The following is a 21180-nucleotide window of genomic DNA, read 5'->3' as shown; positions in this document are numbered from 1 at the left end:
TGCATTCCATACACTATAAACTGCACTGTTCATTCCAAACACTATACTGCACTGAGCATGCAATACACTATACACTGCACTGTGCATTCCATACACTATACACTGCACTAAGATTCCATACACTACACACTACACTGTGCATTCCATACACTACACACTGCACTGTGCATTCCATACACTATACACTGCACTGTGCATTCCATACACTTTCCACTGCACTGTGAATTCTATACACTACACACTGCACTGTGCCTTCTGTCCCCTGTCCACAGCACAGTGCATTCCAAGCACTATACACTGCACTGTGCATTCCATGCACTGTACACTGCTGTGAGACTCCATACACTGCACACTGCATTGAGATTCCATACACTACACACTGCACAGTGCATTCCATACACTACACACTGCACTGAGATTCCATACACTATACACTCCACTGTGCATTCAATACACTAAACACTGTGCTGAGATTCCATACATGACACACTTTACTGAGATTCTATACACTACACACAGTCCTTATAGTATATACTACACTCAGATTCCTTACACTGTACACTGTACTGAGATTCCATACTTTAAACACTGCACTGAGATTTCATACACTACACACTGCACTGAGATTCCATACACTGTACACTGCACTGAGATTCCATACACTGCATTGTGCATTCTATACACTACACACTGCACTGAGCAATCCATACACTACACATTGCATTGTGCATTCCATACACTGTACACTGCACTGAGATTCCATACACTGCACTGTGCATTCTACACACTACACACTGCACTGTGCATTCCATACAATGTACACTGCACTGAGATTCCATACACTCCACACTGGACTGTGCATTCCATACAGCATAAACTGCACTGAGATTCCATACACTATGCACTGCACTGTGCATTCCATACACTATACACTGCACTGAGATTCCATACACTATACACTGCACTGTGCATTCCATGCGCTATACACTGTACTGTGCATTCTATATACTATATACAGTACTCTGCATTCCATACACTACACACTGCACTGTTCTTTCTGGACTGTACACAGTACTGTGTATTCCATATACTACACATTGCACTGTGCATTGCACACACTGTACACTGCACTGTGCTATCCATGCGCTGTACACTGCAGTGAGATTCCATACACTATACACTGCACTGTGCATTCCATACACTACACACTGAACTGTTCTTTCTGGACTGTATACTGCACTGTGCATTCCATGCACTATACACTGCACTGTGCATTCTATATACTATACACAGCACTGTGCATTCCATACACTACACACAGCACTGTGTATTCCATACACTACACACTGCACTGTTCTTTATGGACTGTACTGAGCACTGTGTATTGCATGCACTATAAACTGCACTGAGATTCCATACACTACAAACAGCACTGTTTCTTCCATGCACTATACACTGCACTGAGATTCCATACACTATACACTTCACTGATCATTCCATGCACTATACACTGCACTGTGCATTCAATACACTAAACACTGCACTCAGATTCCATACATGACACACTTTACTGAGATTCTATACACTACACACAGTCCTTATAGTGTATACTGCACTGTGCATTCTATATACTATACACAGCACTATGCATTCCATACACTACACACTGCACTGTTCTTTCTGGACTGTACACAGTACTGTGTATTCCATGCACTATAAACTGCACTGAGATTCTGTACACTATACACTGCACTGTGCATTCCATACACTACACACTGCCCTGCGCATTCCATACACTGTACACAGCACTGTTCATTCCATGCACTGTACACTGCAGTGAGACTCCATACACTGCACACTGCATTGAGATTCCATACACTACACACTGCACTGTGCATTCCATACACTACACACTGCACTGAGATTCCATTCACAACACACTGCACTGTGATTCCATAGACTACACACTGCACTGTTCATTACATACATTATACGCTGCACTGAGATTCCATTCACTACGCACTGCTCTGTGCATTCCATATACTGTACACTGCACTGTGCATTCCATTTACTATACATTGCACTGTGCGTTCCACCCACTGTACACTGCACTGTGCATTCCATGCACTGTGCACTGCAGTGAGACTCCATACACTACACACTGCACAGTGTATTCCATACACTACACACTGCACTGAGATTCCATACGCTGTACACTGCACTGTGCATTCTATACACTAAACACTGCACTGAGATTCCATACATTATACACTGCACTGAGATTCCATACACAACACACTGCACTGTGCATTCCATACACTGTACATTGCATTGTGCATTCTATATACTATACACTGCCCTGTGCATTCCATACATTACACACAACGCTGTGCATTCTGCACATTATACAATGCACTGTGCATTCCGCACACGAGACACTGCACTGTGCATTCCATATACCATAAACGGCACTGCATTCCATACATTTTACACTGCACTGTGCATTCCATAAACTACACACTGCTCTGAGCATTCGATACACGACACTGCACTGTTCATTCCACACACTACACACTGCACTATGCATTCCATACACTATAAATTGCATCGTTCATTCCATACACTGTACAGTGCACTGCGATTCCATACACTACGCACTGCTGTGCATTCCATATAATATAAACTGCACTGTTTATTACATATACTGTACACTGCACTTAGATTCCATACACTGCACACTGCACTGAGATTCCATACACTATAAACTTCACTGAACATTCTAGACACTACACACTGTGCTGTGCATTCCATACACTGTACACTGAGATTACATACAATATACACAGCACTATGCATTCCATACACTGTACACTGCACTGAGATTACATACAATATACACAGCACTGTGCATTCCATACACTACAAACTGCACTGTTCATTCCATACACAAAACACTGCACTGAGATTCCATGCACAGTAGACTGCACTGTTCATGCCATACACTGTACACTGCGCTATGCATTCCATACAATACACACTGCAATGTATTCCATACACTATGCTCTATTCTGTGCATTCCATACACTACACACTGCACTGCGCCTTCCATACACTACACAATGTGTTTTATACATTTATACATTTATTTCACTCTGCACTGTGCATTCCTTACACTGTACACTGCACTGTTCATTCCATACAGTACACACTGCACTGTGCATTCTACACACTACACACTGCACTGAGATTACACTACAAACTGCACTGAACATTCCATACATTACACACTGCGCTGTTCATGCCGTACACTACACACTGCACTGAGATTACATACAATATACACTGCACTGTGCATTCTATACACTGTACACTGCATTGTTCATGCCATACACTACACACTGCACTGAGATTACACTACAAACTGCACTGAACATTCCAGACACTACACACTGCGCTGTGCATTGCACACACTATACACTGCACTGAGATTCCATACACTACACACTGTACAGATCATTCCATACACTACACACTGCGCTGTGCATTGCACACACTATACACTGCACTGAGATTCCATACACTACACACTGTGCAGATCATTCCATACACTACACACTGCATTGTACATTCCATACACTACACACTGCACTGTGCATTCCATACATTATACACTGCACTGTTCATGCCGTACACTATACACTGCACTGTGCATTCCATACAATACACACTGTACAGATCATTCCATATACTACACACTGCATTGTGCATTCCATACACTCCACACTCCACTGTGCATTCCATACACTATACACTGCACTGAGATTCCATACACTACACACTGCACTGTGCATTCCATACACTATACACTGCACTGAGATTCCATACACTCCACACTCCACTGTGCATTCCATACACTATACACTGCACTGTGCATTCCATACACTATAAACTGCACTGTTCATTCCAAACACTATACTGCACTGAGCATGCAATACACTATACACTGCACTGTGCATTCCATACACTATACACTGCACTAAGATTCCATACACTACACACTACACTGTGCATTCCATACACTACACACTGCACTGTGCATTCCATACACTATACACTGCACTGTGCATTCCATACACTTTCCACTGCACTGTGAATTCTATACACTACACACTGCACTGTGCCTTCTGTCCCCTGTCCACAGCACAGTGCATTCCAAGCACTATACACTGCACTGTGCATTCCATGCACTGTACACTGCAGTGAGACTCCATACACTGCACACTGCATTGAGATTCCATACACTACACACTGCACAGTGCATTCCATACACTACACACTGCACTGAGATTCCATACACTATACACTCCACTGTGCATTCAATACACTAAACACTGTGCTGAGATTCCATACATGACACACTTTACTGAGATTCTATACACTACACACAGTCCTTATAGTGTATACTACACTCAGATTCCTTACACTACACACTGCACTGGGATTTCATACACTGCATTGTGCATTCTATACACTACACACTGCACTGAGATTCCATACACTACACGCTGCACTGAGATTCCATACACTGCATTGTGCATTCTATACACTACACACTGCACTGAGATTCCATACACGACACACTGCACTGAGCATTCCATACGCTACGCACTGCACTGTTCATTCCATACACTGTACATTGCACTGAGATTCCATACACTGCACTGTGCATTCTATACACTACACACTGCACTGAGCATTCCATACAATGTACACTGCACTGAGATTCCATACACTATACACTGCACTGTTCAGTCCATTCACTGTACACAGCAGTGTTAATTCCATACACTGTACACTGCACTGAGATTCCACACAGTACACACTGCACTGAAATTCCATATACGTTACACTGCACTGTTCAGTCCATACACTACACACTGCACTGGGATTCCATTCACTATACACTGCACAGTACATTCTATACACTACACTCTGCACTGTGCATTCCGTACACTGTACACTGTACTGTTCTTTCCATACACTACACACTGCACAGTGCATTCTATACACTACACACTGCACTATGCATTCCATACACTACACACTGCACTGAGATTCCATAAATGACACACTTTACTGAGATTCTATACACTACACACAGTCCATACAGTGTATACTACACTGAGATTTCATACACTGTAGACTGCACTGAGATTCCATACACTACATTGTGCATTCTATACACGACACACTGCACTGAGCATTCCATACACTACACACTGCACTGAGATTCCATACACTGCACTGTGCATTCTATACACTACACATTGCACTGAGCATTCCATACAATGTACACTGCACTGAGATTCCATATACTATACACTGCACTGTTCAGTCCATTCACTGTACACAGCAGTGTTCATTCCATACACTGTACACTGCACTGAGATTCCATACACTACACACTGCACTGTTCAGTCCATACACTGTACACTGCACTGAGATTCCACACAGTACACACTGCACTGAAATTCCATATACGTTACACTGCACTGTTCAGTCCATACACTACACACTGCACTGGGATTCCATTCACTATACACTGCACAGTGCATTCTATACACTACACACTGCACTGTGCATTCCATACACTACACACTGCACTGAGATTCCATAAATGACACACTTTACTGAGATTCTATACACTACACACAGTCCATACAGTGTATACTACACTGAGATTTCATACACTGTAGACTGCACTGAGATTCCATACACTACACACTGCACTGTGCATTCCATACACTACACACTGCACTGAGATTCCATACACTGCACAATGCACTGTGCATTCTATACACTGCACACTGCACTGTGCATTCTATACACTGTACACTGCACTGTGAATTCCATGCACTATACACTGCAATGTCCATTCTATATACTATACACAGCACTGTGCATTCCATACACTACAGCCAGCACTGTGCATTCCATACACTACACACTGCACTGTGCATTCCATACACTGTACACTGCACTGAGATTCCATTCACTAGAAACTGCACTGTGTATTCTATGTACTATACACAGCACTGTGCATTCCATACACTACCCACTGCACTGTTCTTTCTGGACTGTACACTGCACTGTGCATTCTATACACTGCACACTTCACTGTGCATTGTATACACTACATACTGCACTGTGTATTCTATACACTACACACTGCACTGAGATTCCATACACTACACTCTGCACTGTGCATTCCATAAACTACACACTGCACTGTGCACTTCATATATTACAAACTGCACTGAGATTCCATACACTGCACACTGCACTGTGATTCCATACACTGCACACTGCACTGTGCATTCTATACACTACACACTCCACTGTGCATTCCATACACTACATACTGCACTGTGATTCCATACACTGCACACTGCACTGTGCATTCTATACACTAAACACTGCACTGTGCATTCTATACACTACACACTGCACTGTGCATTCCATACACTACACACTGCACTGTTCATTCCATACACTGCACGCCGCATTGGGCATTGTATACGCTGTACACCGCACTGAGATTCCATACATTACGCACTGTACTGATATTCCATATATTAACTCTGCACTGTGCATTCTATACACTACACACTGCACTGTTCAGTCCACACACTGCACTGAGATTCTATATATTACACTCACCGAGTCCCGGAGCAGAGCAAGGGGGGTATCCCGATTCCCGGAGCAGAATGATGGGGGAGTCCTGAGTTCTGGAGCAGGGAGAGGGTGGAATCCCGAGTCCCGGTGCAGGGAGAAGGGAAGTGAGTCCCTGAGCAGTGCGTTGGGAAACCTACATCCCAGTGCAATGCAAGTGGAAGATAGTCCCAGAGCAGCACAAGGGAAATGCCGAGTCCCAGTGCAGTGAGAGGGGTAATTCGTCCTGGAGCAGCGCAACTTAGTTTGGTGCAGCTGATGGCCGGTGCGGAGCGGAGCTTTGGTGCCCTCCATTTTGTGTTCAGCAGCAAGAAGAGTGGGAATGATGACCAGGGGGGCTGATAGGAAGGTGAATCACCACTTTAAAAACTGACCTTGTAAATAGATGGAGCACACACTGAGCAGGAGCAGACGCAGTACTGCTGAGTAAGTGAGGTCATATATTTGGGTGGTTATTAGATTAGATTACTTACAGTGTGGAAACAGGCCCTTCAGCCCAACAAGTCCACACCGCCCCGCCAAAGCGCAACCCATCCATACCCCTACATCTACCCCTTACCTGACACTACGGGCAATTTAGCATGGCCAATTCACCTGACCTGCACATCTTTGGACTGTGGGAGGAAACCGGAGCACCCGGAGGAAACCCACGCAGACACGGGGAGAATGTGCAAACTCCACACAGTTAGTCACCTGAGGTGGGAATTGAACCCAGTTCTCCTGCGCTGTGAGGCAGCAGTGCTAACCACTGTGCCACCGTGCCGCCCACGGTTACCCAAAACACGACTCAGGTAGTGTCTCCCACCCATCCTCCTCCTCTAACCAAAGAAAAATGTTCTGTGTGCCAGATTGGTAAGGTAACTAGCTTTATTTTTTGGAATTTAGAATAGTGGGAATGAATAGTTGGATGTTCCTCCTGCAAAATGTGGGAGATAAGGGTCACCTCTAGTGTCCCTGCTGACTTCATCTCTGGGAAGTGGACCCAACTCCAGCTCCTCAAAAACTGTGTTAGGGAGCTGGAGCTGGAGCTGGATGAACTTTGGATCATTCGGGAGGCAGAGGGGATAACAGAGAGGAGTTACAGGGAGGTAGTCCCACCTCAAGGATAATAAAAAGACAGATGGTTTACAGTCAGGGGACGGAAAGGGAACAGGCAGGCGGTGCAGGGATCCCCTGTGGCTGTTCTCCTCAATAAGTATACTGTTTTGGAAAATGTTGGGGGGGATCCAATTACCAGGGGTAAGGGAAGTGGGGAGAGGAGGAGAGCATTAGTCATTGGGGACTCCATAGTTAAGGGGACAGACAGGAGGTTCTGTGGGCACGAGAGAGACTCACGGTTGGTGTGTTGCCTCCCAGGTACCAGGGCTTGTGATGTCTCTAATGGTGTTTTTGGGACCCTTGAGGAGGAAGGGGTGCAGTCCCAAGTCGTGGTCCACATCGGCACCAACGTCACCAGTAGGAAGAAAGGTATGGATCTAAGGCAGAAATTCAGGGAGCTAGGGTGGAAGCTTAGACTTAGAATAAACAAAGTTGTTATCTCTGGTTTGTTACTGGTGCCACGCGCTGGTGAGGCTAGGAACAGAGAGAGAGAGGAGTTGTACACGTGGCTACAGGGATGGTGCGGGAGGGAGGGTTCGGATATCTGGATAATTGGGGCTCTCTCTGGAGGAGGAGGGACCTCCACAAACAGGATGGTCTTCACCTGTACCAGAGGAGTACCAATATTCTTTGGGGGGGGGGGGGGGTCGGGGGGACATTTGCTAATGCTCTTTGGGAGGGTTTAAACTAATTCAGCAGGAAGATGTGAACCTAACTTATAGTTCCAGTATCCAGGAGGTCGAGAGTTGTGAGGTCAGAAATAAGGTTTCAAGGTTGCAAGAGGGTACCAGCAAGCAGCAAGGTGTTTGAAGTGTGTCTACTTAATGCCAGGAGCATCCAGAACAAGGTGGGTGAATTTGCAACATGGGTTGGTACTTGGGATTTCAATGTTGTGGCTATTTCAGAAACATGGATAGAGCAGGTACAGGAATGGTTGTTGCAGGTTCTGGGATTTAGATGTTTATAAGAACTGAGTAGATGGTAAAAGAGAAGGAGGTGTAGCATTGTTAGTTAAGGACAATATTACGGTGGCAGAAAGGATTTTGAGGACTCATCTACTGAGGTAGTATGGGCTGACGTTAGAAACAGCAAAGGAGAGGTCACACTGTTGGGAGTTTACTATAGGCCTCTGAAGAGTTCCAGAGATGTAGAGAAAAGGATTGGAAAGATTATCCTGGATAGGAGTTAGAATAACAGGGTAGTTGTTATGAGGGACTTTATCCAAATATTGACTGGAAATACTCTTGTTCAAGTACTGTAGGTGAGTCAGTTTTTGTCCAATGTGTGCAGGAAGGTGTAGACAGACCAACAAGGGGCAAGGCCACCCTAGATTTGTTACTGGGTAATGAACCCAGCCAGGTGTTAGATTTGGAGGTAGGTGAGCACTTTGGTGGCAGTAACCACAATTAGGTGATGAAAAAGGATAGGTATATACCACAGAGCAAGAGTTTAGCTGTGTGAGAGGCAATTATGATGCGATTAGGCAAAATTTAGAATGCATAGGATGGGGAAGGAAACTGCAGGGATGGGCACAATTGAAATGTGGAGCTTATTCAAGGAACAGCTACTGTGGGTCCTTGATAAGTATGTACCCGTCAGGTAGGGAGGAAGTGGTTGGGCGAGGGAGCCATGGTTTACTAAAGAAGTTGAATCTCTTGTCAAAATGAAGAAGAAGGCTTATGTAAGTTTGAGACATGAAAGCTCAGTTAAAGTTAGCCACAAGAGACCTAAAGAGAGAGCTACGGAGAGCCAGGAGAGGACATGAAAACTTGTTGGTAGACCGGATCAAGGAAAATCATAAAGTTTTCTATAGGCAAATCAGGAATAAAAGAATGACTAGAGAAAGATTAGGGCCAATCAGGGACAGTCGTGGAAAGTTGTGCGTGGGGTCCTAGGAGATAGGAGAAGTGCTAAATGAATAGTTTTGGTCAGTATTCACACTGTTGTCGACAATGTTGTTGAGGAGAATTCTGAGATACAGGCTACTAGACTGGATGCAATTGACGTTCACAAGGAGGAGGTGTTAGAAATTCTGGAAAGAATGAAAATAGATAAGTCCCCTGGGCAGGTTGGGATTTATCCGAGGATTCTCTGGGAAGCCAGGGAGGAAATTGTAGAGCCTTTGGCTTTGATCTTTATGTCGTCATTGTCTTCAGGAATAGTGCCAGAAGACTGGAGGAGAGCAAGTGCTGTCCCCTTGTTCAAGAAGGGGAGTAGAGACAACCCTGGAAATTATAGACCAGTGAGCATTACTTTAGTTGTGGCTAAAGTGTTGGAAAAGGTTCTAAGAGATAGGAATTTAAATCATCTAGAAAGGAATAAATTGATTAGGGATACAATTTTGTGAAGAGTAGGTCGTGCCTCACAAACCTTATTGAGTTCTCTGAAATGATGACCAAACAGGTGGATGAGAGTAAAGCGGTTGATGTGGTCTATATGGATTTCAGTCAGGCGTTTGATAAAGTTCCCCACAGTAGGCTATTACACTACACATGGAGGCATGGGATTGAGGGTAATTTAGCGGTATAGATCAGAAATTGGCTAGCTGAAAGAAAACAGGGGGTGGTGTTTGATGGGAAATATTCATCTTGGAGTTCAGTTACTAGTGGCGTACCTCAAGGATCTGTTTTGGGGTTAGTGATGTTTGTCATTTTTATAAATGACCTAGATGAGGACATAGAAGGATTTGTTTGTAAATTTGTGGATGACTCTAAGATCGATGGAGCTGTAGATAGTGATGAAGGTTGTTGCAGTTTACAGAAGGACATAGATAAGCTGCAGAACTAGGCTGAGAGGTGGCAAATGGAGTTTAATATGGAAAAGTGTGAGGTGATTCACTTTAAAAGAGCAACAGGAATAAAGTGTTCTGGGCTTATGATATGTTTCTTGGTGGTGTAGATGGCAGAAAGATCTCGATGTCCATATACATAGATCCCTAAAAGTAGCCACCCAGGTTGATAGGGTTGTTAAGAATGCAAATAGTGTATTAGCTTTTATTGGTCAAGGGATTGAGTTTTGGAGCCATGAGGTCATGTTGCAGCTGTACAAAACTCTGGTGCAGCCACACTTGGAATATTGTGTGCAGTTCTCTTCACCGCATTGTAGGAAGGATGTGGAAGCTTTGGAAGGGGTTCAGAGGAGATTTACCAGGACATTGCCTGGTATGGAGGGAAGGTCTTATGAAGAAAGGCTGAGGGACTTGAGACTGTTTTCATTGGAAAGGAGGTTGAGAGGATATATGAGATAATCAGAGGGTTAGATAAGATGGACAGTAAGAGCCTTTTTCCTCGGATGGTGATGGCTAGCATAAGGGGATATAGCTTTAAATTGAGAGGTGTTCAATATAGGACAGATATCAGGGTTAGTTTCTTTACTCAGAGAGTAGTAGGGGTGTGGAACACACTGCCTGCAACAGTAGTAGACTTGCCAACTTTAAGGGCATTTAAATACTCATTGGATAGGCATATAGATGAAAATGGAATAGTGTAGGTTGGATATGCTTCAGATTGGTTCCACAGGATAGTGCAACATCGAGGGCTGAAGGGCCTGTACTGCGCTGGGATATTCTATGTTCTATGGACTGGAGGCTTGAAACTGAGTGAGGCAGTTGTTGGACGAGGGCCTGGCATGGGCAGACAGACTGAGTTGCTGCTATTTGAAATTCTTTACAGAACTGTAATGTCAATCCTTTAACTATATTATAATTATCTTATTTCCAACTTATTTTTTAGACACTATAAGTGATGCTACTACTTTTCATAGTCATAGAGTCATTGAATCCTACAGCATAGAGACAAGCCCTTTGGCCCAAACTGGTCCATGCCAACCAGAATACACCCTAGCCCCATTTGCCTGCACTTGGCCCATATCCTTCTGAACCTCTCCTCTCCATGTATTTGTCAAAATACCTTTTAAATACTGTTAATGTACCCATCTCAACCACTTCCTCTGGCACCTCATTCCATATGCGTACCACCCTCTGTGTAAATAATTTCTGTTCAGGTTCTCTTTTATTCTTTCCCCTCTACCCCTAAACTGATGCCCTCTAGTCATCGATTCCCCAACCCTGGGAAAAGGACTGAGTGCATTCACTCTATCTATTCCTCTCATGATCTTATACACTTCTATAAAAACACCCCCTCACTCTCCAATGTTCTCTATAGAAAAAAGTGCCAGTTTGTCCAACCTCTCCCTATAATGCAGATTGTTGAGTCCTGGCAACATCCTTGTAAATATGTTTTATTCCTCTTTTGTATCCACGATTTGTATCTAGGTCCTTGTCCTGAAGATGGTGTCATTAAAGGCAGCCATTGTAAAAATGCTTCTCTGTCCTTCTACATGATAATAAAGGATATTCTATTTTGTTCTATAAAGTGCACACTTCACTGTTCATTCCATCCAACATGCTGTCCATTCTATACATGGCAATGTTCATTTCGTACACTGCACACTGCCCTGATGATTCCATACATTGCACAGTGCACTGTCCATCCCATATACCGCACACCGCACTGACCATTTCATACACTGTACACACTGAGCTATCTATTCCATAGACTGCACTGACCATTTCTAACACTACACTCTACACTGTCAATTCCACACTCTGTACTGTTAGTTCCAGACACTGAGCTTCAATTATACATTCTGCACTGTCAGTTCTTTCCAATTCCACATGCTGTATATTTCACTGTCAGTTCCACACTCTGCATTGTCAGTTTCACACAACATGTACTCCACACTGTTGTCAGCTTCATTCACTGCACTGAATTCCACACTCTTCACATTGCACTGTTAATTACACACTCTGCATTGCCAGTTCCACACAATGTGCACTCCACACCGCTCTGTCAGTTCCGCACACTGCCCTGAGTTTCATTCTCTTCACACTGCACTGTCAGCTCCACACAATGCACCCTCTTTTCCACAAACAGCACACTGCACAATTCACTCCACAAACAGCTCCGTCAATATCACACTGCACCTGAAGTACCACACACTGTATTTGCACTTTCCACTCCAACACAGAACTGTTAGTTCCACGCTCTGTACTGTCAGTTCCAAACGTTGCACAATCAATTCTCCACACTGCCCTGGCAGTTCCACAAACTGCATTGGCTGTTCTGATGTCAGGTTAGACAGTTAAAACAGTATCTTTGTTAACTAGAGAATTTCCACTCATTTTATGGTTATCTTTACTGTGTTTGTATATGAATGAGGTGGTGAGAAGGTGCAAGTGCTAATGTCACCGGATCTATAATCCAGGAGCCCCGTCCAATAACCTTGCAGTGTGTTCAACCCTTGCAACATAGCTGATAGAAATGACATGCAAATAACTAAATATTGAACATGAAGCTAGTTTGAGGAGGCTCATGGTGACGCCCTTATGTCTGAGCTAGGAGACCTGGATTCAAGTCCTACCTGATGCAGAGGTGTATGCTAACATGACCGAACAGTTTGTTTAGAAAATATCTATAAAGTTAGTCTTGCTGGCAATGAAACCCGCTGCTGATTGTTGGTCAATTCCCATGTGGCTCACTAATGTCCCTCAGGGAAGGAAACTGCTGTCCACTCCTGTTCTGGTTTCCATGTGACTCCAGGTGCACATCAATCTGGTTGATTTTTAAATGCCCTCCATAGCAAGTTCCTGAGTTCCAGGGCAATTAGGGATGGTCCACAAATGCTGGCCTTGTCCCTGAAGAATGAAACCCTTCACACAACTCCCGTGAACTTTAATCACTGAATATCATGGTCAGGGTATAAATAAATCTCCTTACCGATCATACACATAGTTCCCGATGAGCTTATCCATTTCCTCGTTGATTGACAATGTTACCTTGCTAATTGCTACTATTTTCTCAATTTTCTTAATGAACTCAGGGCAATCACAGCCATTTGCAAGTGTGAACCATGTCCCAAGAAACTGCAAGAAAAATATTTTCATTAAAACTACAGTTCATAACTGTCAAATATAGAGCCTTGCATTACAATCTGATAAATGCCAAACCATTCATTTGCACTTATATAGCACCTTTAACATCACAAAACCCCAGGTGTTACGCAGGAGTGTGATAAACCAAAGTATGACTCAGCCACAAAAGGAAATATTAAGCAAAATAGCAAATAGTGGTCTAAGTGGAAGTTTGAAGGAAGTGGGATAGAGACGCTATGCAGTTTGAGGAGTGGGTTCCAGAGCCAAAGGCCCAGGCATATGAAGGCATACCCACCAATGTGTGGGACAAACTAAAGTGAGGAAGCTAAAGAAGCTCAAGTTGAAAGGACATAGATCTCTTGAAGATTTGGGAAGCTGCAGGTATTTCCTGACAGCGGGTGGCCTGAAGTCATGAAGGGATTTCAAAAACCAGGATGAGAATTTTAAAGTAGAGATGTTGCTATCAGAAATGTAGATCAGTGAGGATAGTGATGATGGATGAAAGGATCCTGGGCAGCACAGTGGATCAATGGTTAGTACTTCTGCGTCAAAATGCCAGGGACCTAGGTTTGATTCCAATCTCGGGTGACTGTGTGGAATGTGTGTGTTCTTTCTGCATCTGCATGGATTTGCTTTGGATGCTCTGGTTTCATCCCATGGTACAAAGATGTGCAGGTTAAGTGGATTAGCCATGGGATATGCAGGGTTGCAGGGATAGATCTGGGAAGGATGTTCTTCGGAGAGTTAGTGTGGACTTGATGGGCTGAATGACCTACTTCCACACTGTAGGTTTTCTATGATTTTAGTGATTTAATTTCAACCTGATTCTATGGGTCTACATCCATAGAACTGAAGGAGGTGGCTCGAAAAATCGTGGATGCGTTGGTGATTATTTTCCAAGTTCGATAGATTCGGGATCAGTTCCTGCAGATTGGAGGGTGGCTAATGTTGTACCACTTTTTAAGAAAGTTGGGAGAGAGAAAGCAGGAAATTATAGACCAGTTAGTCTGACCTCAGTGGTGGGAAAGATGCTGGAGTCTATTATAAAGGATGAAATTACGACACATCTGGATAGTAGTAACAGGATAGTTCAGAGTCAGCATGGATTTATGAAGGGGAAATCATGCTTGACTAATCTTCTGGAATTTTTTGAGGATGCAACTCTGAAAATGGATGAAGGAGATCCCGTAGATGTAGTGTACCTGGACTTTCAGAAAGCTTTTGAAAAAATCCCACATAGGAGGTTAGTGAGCAAAATTAGGACACATGGTATTGGGGGCAAAGTACTAGATTGGATTGAAAGTTGGTTGGCTGACAGGAAACAAAGAGTAATGATAAACGGCTCCATTTCAGAATGGCAGGCAGTGACCAGTGGAGTACCGCAGGGATCTATACTAGGATCGCAGCTTTTTACAATATATGTTAATGATATAGAAGATGGTATTAGCAATAACATTAGCAAATTTGCTGATGATACTAAGCTGGGTGGCAGGGTGAAATGTGATGAGGAAGTTAGGAGATTACAGAGTGACCTGGACAAGTTAGGTGAGTGGTCCCAGATGCATGGCAGATGCAGTTTAATGTGGATAAATGTATGGTTATTCACTTTGGTGGCAAGAACAGGAAGGCAGATTACTACCTAAATGGAATCAATTTAGGTAAAGGGGCAGTACAGAGAGATCTGGGTGTTAATGTACACCAGTCAATGAAGGCAAGCATGCAGGTACAGCAGGTAGTGAAGAAGGCTAATAGCATGCTGGCCTTCATAACAAGAGGGATTAAGTATAGAAGCAAAGAGGTTCTTCTGCAGCTGTACAGGGCCCTGGTGAGACCACACCTGGAGTACTGTGTGCAGTTCTGGTCTCCAAACTTGAGGAAAGACATTCTGGCTATTGAGGGAGTGCAGCATAGGTTCACGAGGTCAATTCCTGGAATGGCGGGATTACCTTACACTGAAAGACTGAAGCGACTGGGCATGTATACCCTTGAGTTTAGAAGACTGAGAGGGGACCTGATTGAGACATATAAGATTATTAAAAGTTTGGACTCTCTAGCGGCAGGAAACATGTTTCCGCTGATGGGTGAGTGCTGAACCAGAGGACACAGCTTAAAAATATGGGGTCAACCATTTAGGGCAGTGATGAGGAGAAACTTCTTCACCCAGAGAGTGGTGGGTGTGTGGAATGCTCTGCCCCAGAGGGCAGTAGAGGCCCAGTCTCTGGATTCATTTAAGAAAGAGTTGGATAGAGCTCTCAAGGAGAGTGGAATCAAGGGTTATGGAGATAAGGCAGGAACAGGATACTGATTAAGGATGTTCAGCCATGATCATATTGAATGGTGGTGCAGGCTCGAAGGGCAGAATGGCCTACTCCTGCACCTATTGTCTATTGTCTAGTGGGAGCAAGGACACAGGAACCGTGTTCTGGAGGAATTGGAGTTTCTGGAGAATGAGTGGAGCTGACCAGAAATGAGTTGGAAGTGTCTGGGATAAGAATAACCACAGCATGAATGAGGCTTTCATCAAAGGGGACTCAGGCAAGGCTGAAGTCAGTGAGATTCTGGATTAGTGGTGCTGGAAGAGTTGAAATGTAGCCGATTGAGTGTTATTGCAAAGATATGACTGGAAGTTTGTCTCTGAAAAGGTGCAAAATTTACGTTGACAACAGTCTGGTTCAACTGCAGAGACTTTCATGTGAGAGAGATGGAGTCAGGAGTATGGGAATGGAGTTTGGAGCACAGACCAAGAATAATGGCCCCAGTCTACCCAAGGTTTAAGTGGAGGTCATTTTTGTTGATCCAGTAATGGATATTGATCTTCAGCCATTCAGCCCATTGAGTTTGCTTCATGGTTCAATGAGATTGCTGCCTATTTGGTTGTAGTCTCAATTCTCATTTCCTGTTTAATCCCTGCAACCCTCATTGATCCAAATTTCTCTAATTCAGCCCCGAGGATTTTCAATGACCTGGCCTCGACAGCTCTCTCAGGTTAGAGAAGCCCAAAGTGTAACCATCTTCTGACGGAAGACAATTGAGCTATATGGAGAGGCTGAATAGAATGGGACTATTTCTCCTGGAGGGTCAGAGACTGCGGGGTGACCTTATAGAGGTTTATAAAATCACGAGGGACATACATAGGGTAATTAGACAAGGTCTTTCACTGGGTTTCCCTGGAAGTTCAGTATGAGAGGGTGTAGGTTTAAGGTGAGAGGGGAAAGATTTAAAAGGGAGCCAAGGGGCAACCTTTTCATGCAGTGGGTGGCGCATGTATGGGATGAGCTGCCAGAAGAAGTGATGGAGGCTGGTATAATTACAACATTTAAAAGCAATATGAATGGGTATACGATTAGGAAGGGTCAAGAGGAGTATGGGTCAAATGTAGGTAAAAGGGACTAGATTTATAAAATCACGAGGGACATAGGATATCTGGTTGGCATGGATGAATTGGACGCAAGGGTCTGTTTCTGTGTTGTATATTTCTGTGACTCTATGACACTAAATTCATCCTCTTCTCTGTCTTGTTTTTAAACTAGTCCCAAGTTGAAGATTCCCTCAGATGGGAAAACATTCTTTCAGTATCTATCCTGCCAAGCCCCCTCAGAATAATAAATGTCTTGGTAAGACCATCACTCATTCTTGCAAACTTCAATGTGTACAGGTCCAACCTGCACAACTTTCCTCATAAGACACACCTTCATCCCAGGAATCAGCCTAGTGAGCCTTTGTTGGACTGTTTTAATGACCAAAACTGTTGACAATATTCCAAGTGCAGTTTCACCAATGACTTGGACAATCGTAGTAAAGCTATCCTATTTTTATACTCCATCTTCCTTACACTAAAGAACTGTACAGCAGAGGAACAGACCCTTAGGCTCACCACAGTTGCACCAACATGTGATGTCCTTCTAAACTAGAAGCAATTTGCTTCTACACGATCTGTATCCGTCTATTCCCGGCCTATTCATGTATCTGTCAAAATGGCTCTTAAACATTGCTATTGCTTCTACCACCTCTTCTAGTAGCACATTCCAGGCATTTCCCACCCTCTGGGCAAAATACTTGCCTCCCACATCTCTTTTAAAATTACCCCCTTTTACCATAAACTTATATCCTCTCATAATTTATATTTCCATCCTGGGAAAATGATTCCAACTGTGCATTCTATCCAAGCTTCTCATAATTTTATAAGCTTCCCTCAGCCTCCAATGTTCAAGTAAAAACAAACCAAGTTTGTCCAATCTCTCCTCATAGCTAGTATCCTCCAAACCAGGCAACATCCTGGTAAATTGTTTCTGTGTCGCCTCTAAAGCTGCCACATCCTTCTGGTAGCGCAGCAACCAGAACTATACACAATATTCCAATTGTGGTCGAACTGAAGTTCTATACAGGCTGTAACATAACTTGTCAACTTCCATACTTTATTTCCTGACCGATGAAGGCAAGCATGCCACATACCTTATTGACCACCTTATTGATTTGTATTGCCACTTTCAGGGAACTGTGGACCTGTACACCTAGACCCCTCTCTATGTTAATGTTAATAAGGGTTCTGCCATTTACTGTACACTTCTCTCCTGTGGAATGAGCTGCCAGAGGAAGTGGTGGAGGCTGGTACAATTGCAACATTTAAAAGGCATTTGGATGGGTATATGAATAGGAAGGGTTTGGAGGGATATGGGCCGGGTGCTGGCAGGTGGGACTAGATTGGGTTGGGATATCTGGTCAGCATGGCCGGGTTGGACCGAAGGGTCTGTTTCCGTGCTGTACATCTCTACGACCCTATGACTCTATTAGACCTTCCAAAATGCATCACCTTGCATTTGTCTGGATTAAATTTTATGTGCCATTTCTCCTCCCAGGTCTCCAGTTTATCTATATCCTACTGTATCCTTTGTCAATCTTCCTTACTATCCACAGCTCCTGCAATCTTTGTGTTGCCCACAAAGAGCCAACTTTGAGTCTTTCTAATTTAACATGTGCCCACAGGCTGACCTTTCATGTTTCATGTACAAGGACAGCCAGATCCTTCTGTACTGCAGCATTCTACAGTCTCTCTCCATTAAGTGTTATTCTATTTTTCTTAGCAAAGATTATTCCACATTCTGCTCCATTTGCCAATTTCTTTTGCCCACTCACTGAATCAACCTCCTCCCTCACAATCCCAACTTACATGAAAAATTTTGATGAGGAAATGAAATATTCGCTAATGACACAAAATCAGACGGAATTGTGAGCTGTGGAGAAGGAAGGAAGGAGGCATCAAAGTGGTTTAAACAAGTTGAGTACATGGCAGATGCAATTTAAGGTGGATACATATGAATTTATACAGTTTGGCAGCACAAACTGAACGACAGGGTGTTATTTAAATAGCGATAGATCGGAAAATGTTGATGTACAAAGGGTCCTGGGGGTCCATGTGCACTGGTCATTAAAAACAAGCATGCAGCTGTAATACACTGTCAGGAAGGCAAATGGTATTCATTGGAAGAAGTTTTGGATACAGGAGTCGGGAAACTTTAACTGCAGCTGTATAGGTCCTTGCTGAGTCCACTGCTGGAATACTGTGAGAAAAAGAAACCCAAGATCTGCAGATGCTGGAAATCAGAAACAAAAACAGAAACTGCTGGGAAAACTCAGCAGGTTGGCAGCATCCGTGAAGAGAAAACAGAGTTAACATTTTGGGTCCAGTGACCCTTGGAGAAGCACCTAAAGAAGGATCACTGGACCCAAAACATTATCTCTGCTTTTTCCCCACAGATGCTGCCATTCCTGCTGAATTTTCCCAACCATTTTTGCTATTGTTCCTGGAATATTGTGTGCGGAGTTTTGTCTCCCGAAAGATATGCGCAGCAGGTCAGGCAGCATCCAAGAAGCAAGAGAATCAACGTTTCAGGCATAAGCCCTTCATCCTGAAGAAGGGCTTATGCCCGAAACATTGATTCTCCTGTTCCTTGGATGCTGCCTGACCTGCTGCACTTTTCCAGCAACACATTTTTCAGCTCTGATCTCCAGCATCTGCAGTCTTCACTTTCCCCTGTCCCAAAAGATATGCTTGCCATAGAGGGAGTGCAGTGAAAGTTTGTCAGAGTGGTTCCTAGACTAGATCTTAGTCCTCTGCAGAGGGGATTAAGGCAATTTAACTGGCATTTGGAAGAATGAGAGGGGATTTGATCGAAACATATTCAATTCTAACAGGGCTGGAGAAATTGGATACAGATCCCTTTGGATGATCTAGAACAAGGAGTCACAGGCTCAGGACACAGGGCATGTCAGAATTAGAAGGTGACGAATCCTTGGAACTCTGTATCACAGAAAACTCTGGAGGCCAAGCCACTGAATATATTTAAGAAGGTACATTACCATCTTTGGAGGCACGGTGACTCACTGGTTAGCACTGCTGACTCACGGCGTCAGGGTCCCTGGGTTCGATTCCTGCCTCAGGTGACTATCTGTGTGGAGTTTGCACATTCTCCCCATGTCTGCGTGGGTTTCCTCCCACAGTCCAAAGATGTGCAGGTGAGGTGAATTGGCCATGCTAAATTGCCCATCGTCTTCAGGGATGTGTAGATTAGATGCATTAGTCAGGAGTAAATATAGGATGATGGGTTAAGGGAATGGGTCTGGGTGGGTTACTCTTTGGAGGGTCATTGTGGACTTGTTGGGCCAAAGGGCCTGTTTCCACACTGCAGGGATTCTATTCATACAAGTTTCCCTCCAAGCCACCCACCATCCAAACTTGGAAATATATTGCTGCTCCTTCAGGGTCACTGAGTCAAAATCCTGGCATTCCCTCCCTAACAGAATTGTGGGTTTACCTCCATCACATGAACTGCAGAGGTTCAAGGTCAACTTGGGACTGGCAATAAATGCTGGACCAGCCCACATCCTGTAATTGAATTTAAAAGCAGGACTACAGTCTCCAAAACCCAACAAGCCAAAGTTGTTGTGTGAAATCAAATGTCAATTACCTTCTTTAAATCAAAGTTTTCTTGAATCTGATCATAGTTAGTTTCTTTCAGTGGGACAGCAGCTCCAGTTCCCAGGGAGAGCACAGCAACCAGCAACACAACACCGCACCTCATTTTCTCTGGTCAGCTCTGGTCTGATCCAAAACGACAGAAATGAGCAATAACATGAAGTACAGGGAGGTGTGTAGCTCAGGATTTCCCAATCCCGGGTTAGGTACAACAACGGACGGTCAAACATCCAATGTTGATGCTTCTTGTTAATTGTTAATCACAGTACAGACCAGCAATTGGGAAATGGAAGCAACTGGAATTTTCCAGTTTAAAGTTAAAGTATGTCCAGAAACTTAGTCAATGGCATCATCTCCTCCTTTGCTGAGAGTTGGGGGAGGGGGGGGGGGGGGGGAAGGGATGGGGGGGGATCTGGAGAAAGTTATCTTGTCTTCTTACCTGGTT

The 21180-nt window shown here is 43.9% G+C and overlaps 1 protein-coding gene across 1 annotated transcript in view; it reads right to left on the bottom strand.

Annotated features, from left to right (window-relative positions):
* ambp (alpha-1-microglobulin/bikunin precursor) overlaps positions 1-20883 on the bottom strand; it is a 43347-nt gene extending 22464 nt beyond the window's left edge. The window contains exons 1-2 of the mRNA XM_072566240.1: positions 20728-20883; positions 13608-13753 (exon numbers count right to left, since the gene is read on the bottom strand). Of these exons, the coding sequence (XP_072422341.1) occupies positions 13608-13753; positions 20728-20841 (260 nt within the window). The 5' untranslated portion in view covers positions 20842-20883. The remainder of the gene's footprint in view (positions 1-13607; positions 13754-20727) is intronic.
* Positions 20884-21180: the final 297 nt, after the last annotated feature.

Source organism: Chiloscyllium punctatum, chromosome 49, assembly GCF_047496795.1.
Source record: "Chiloscyllium punctatum isolate Juve2018m chromosome 49, sChiPun1.3, whole genome shotgun sequence".
Classification (NCBI taxonomy): domain Eukaryota; kingdom Metazoa; phylum Chordata; class Chondrichthyes; order Orectolobiformes; family Hemiscylliidae; genus Chiloscyllium; species Chiloscyllium punctatum.
Note: the sequence above shows the minus strand (reverse complement) of the source record. Positions and strands in the feature narration are given on the sequence as shown.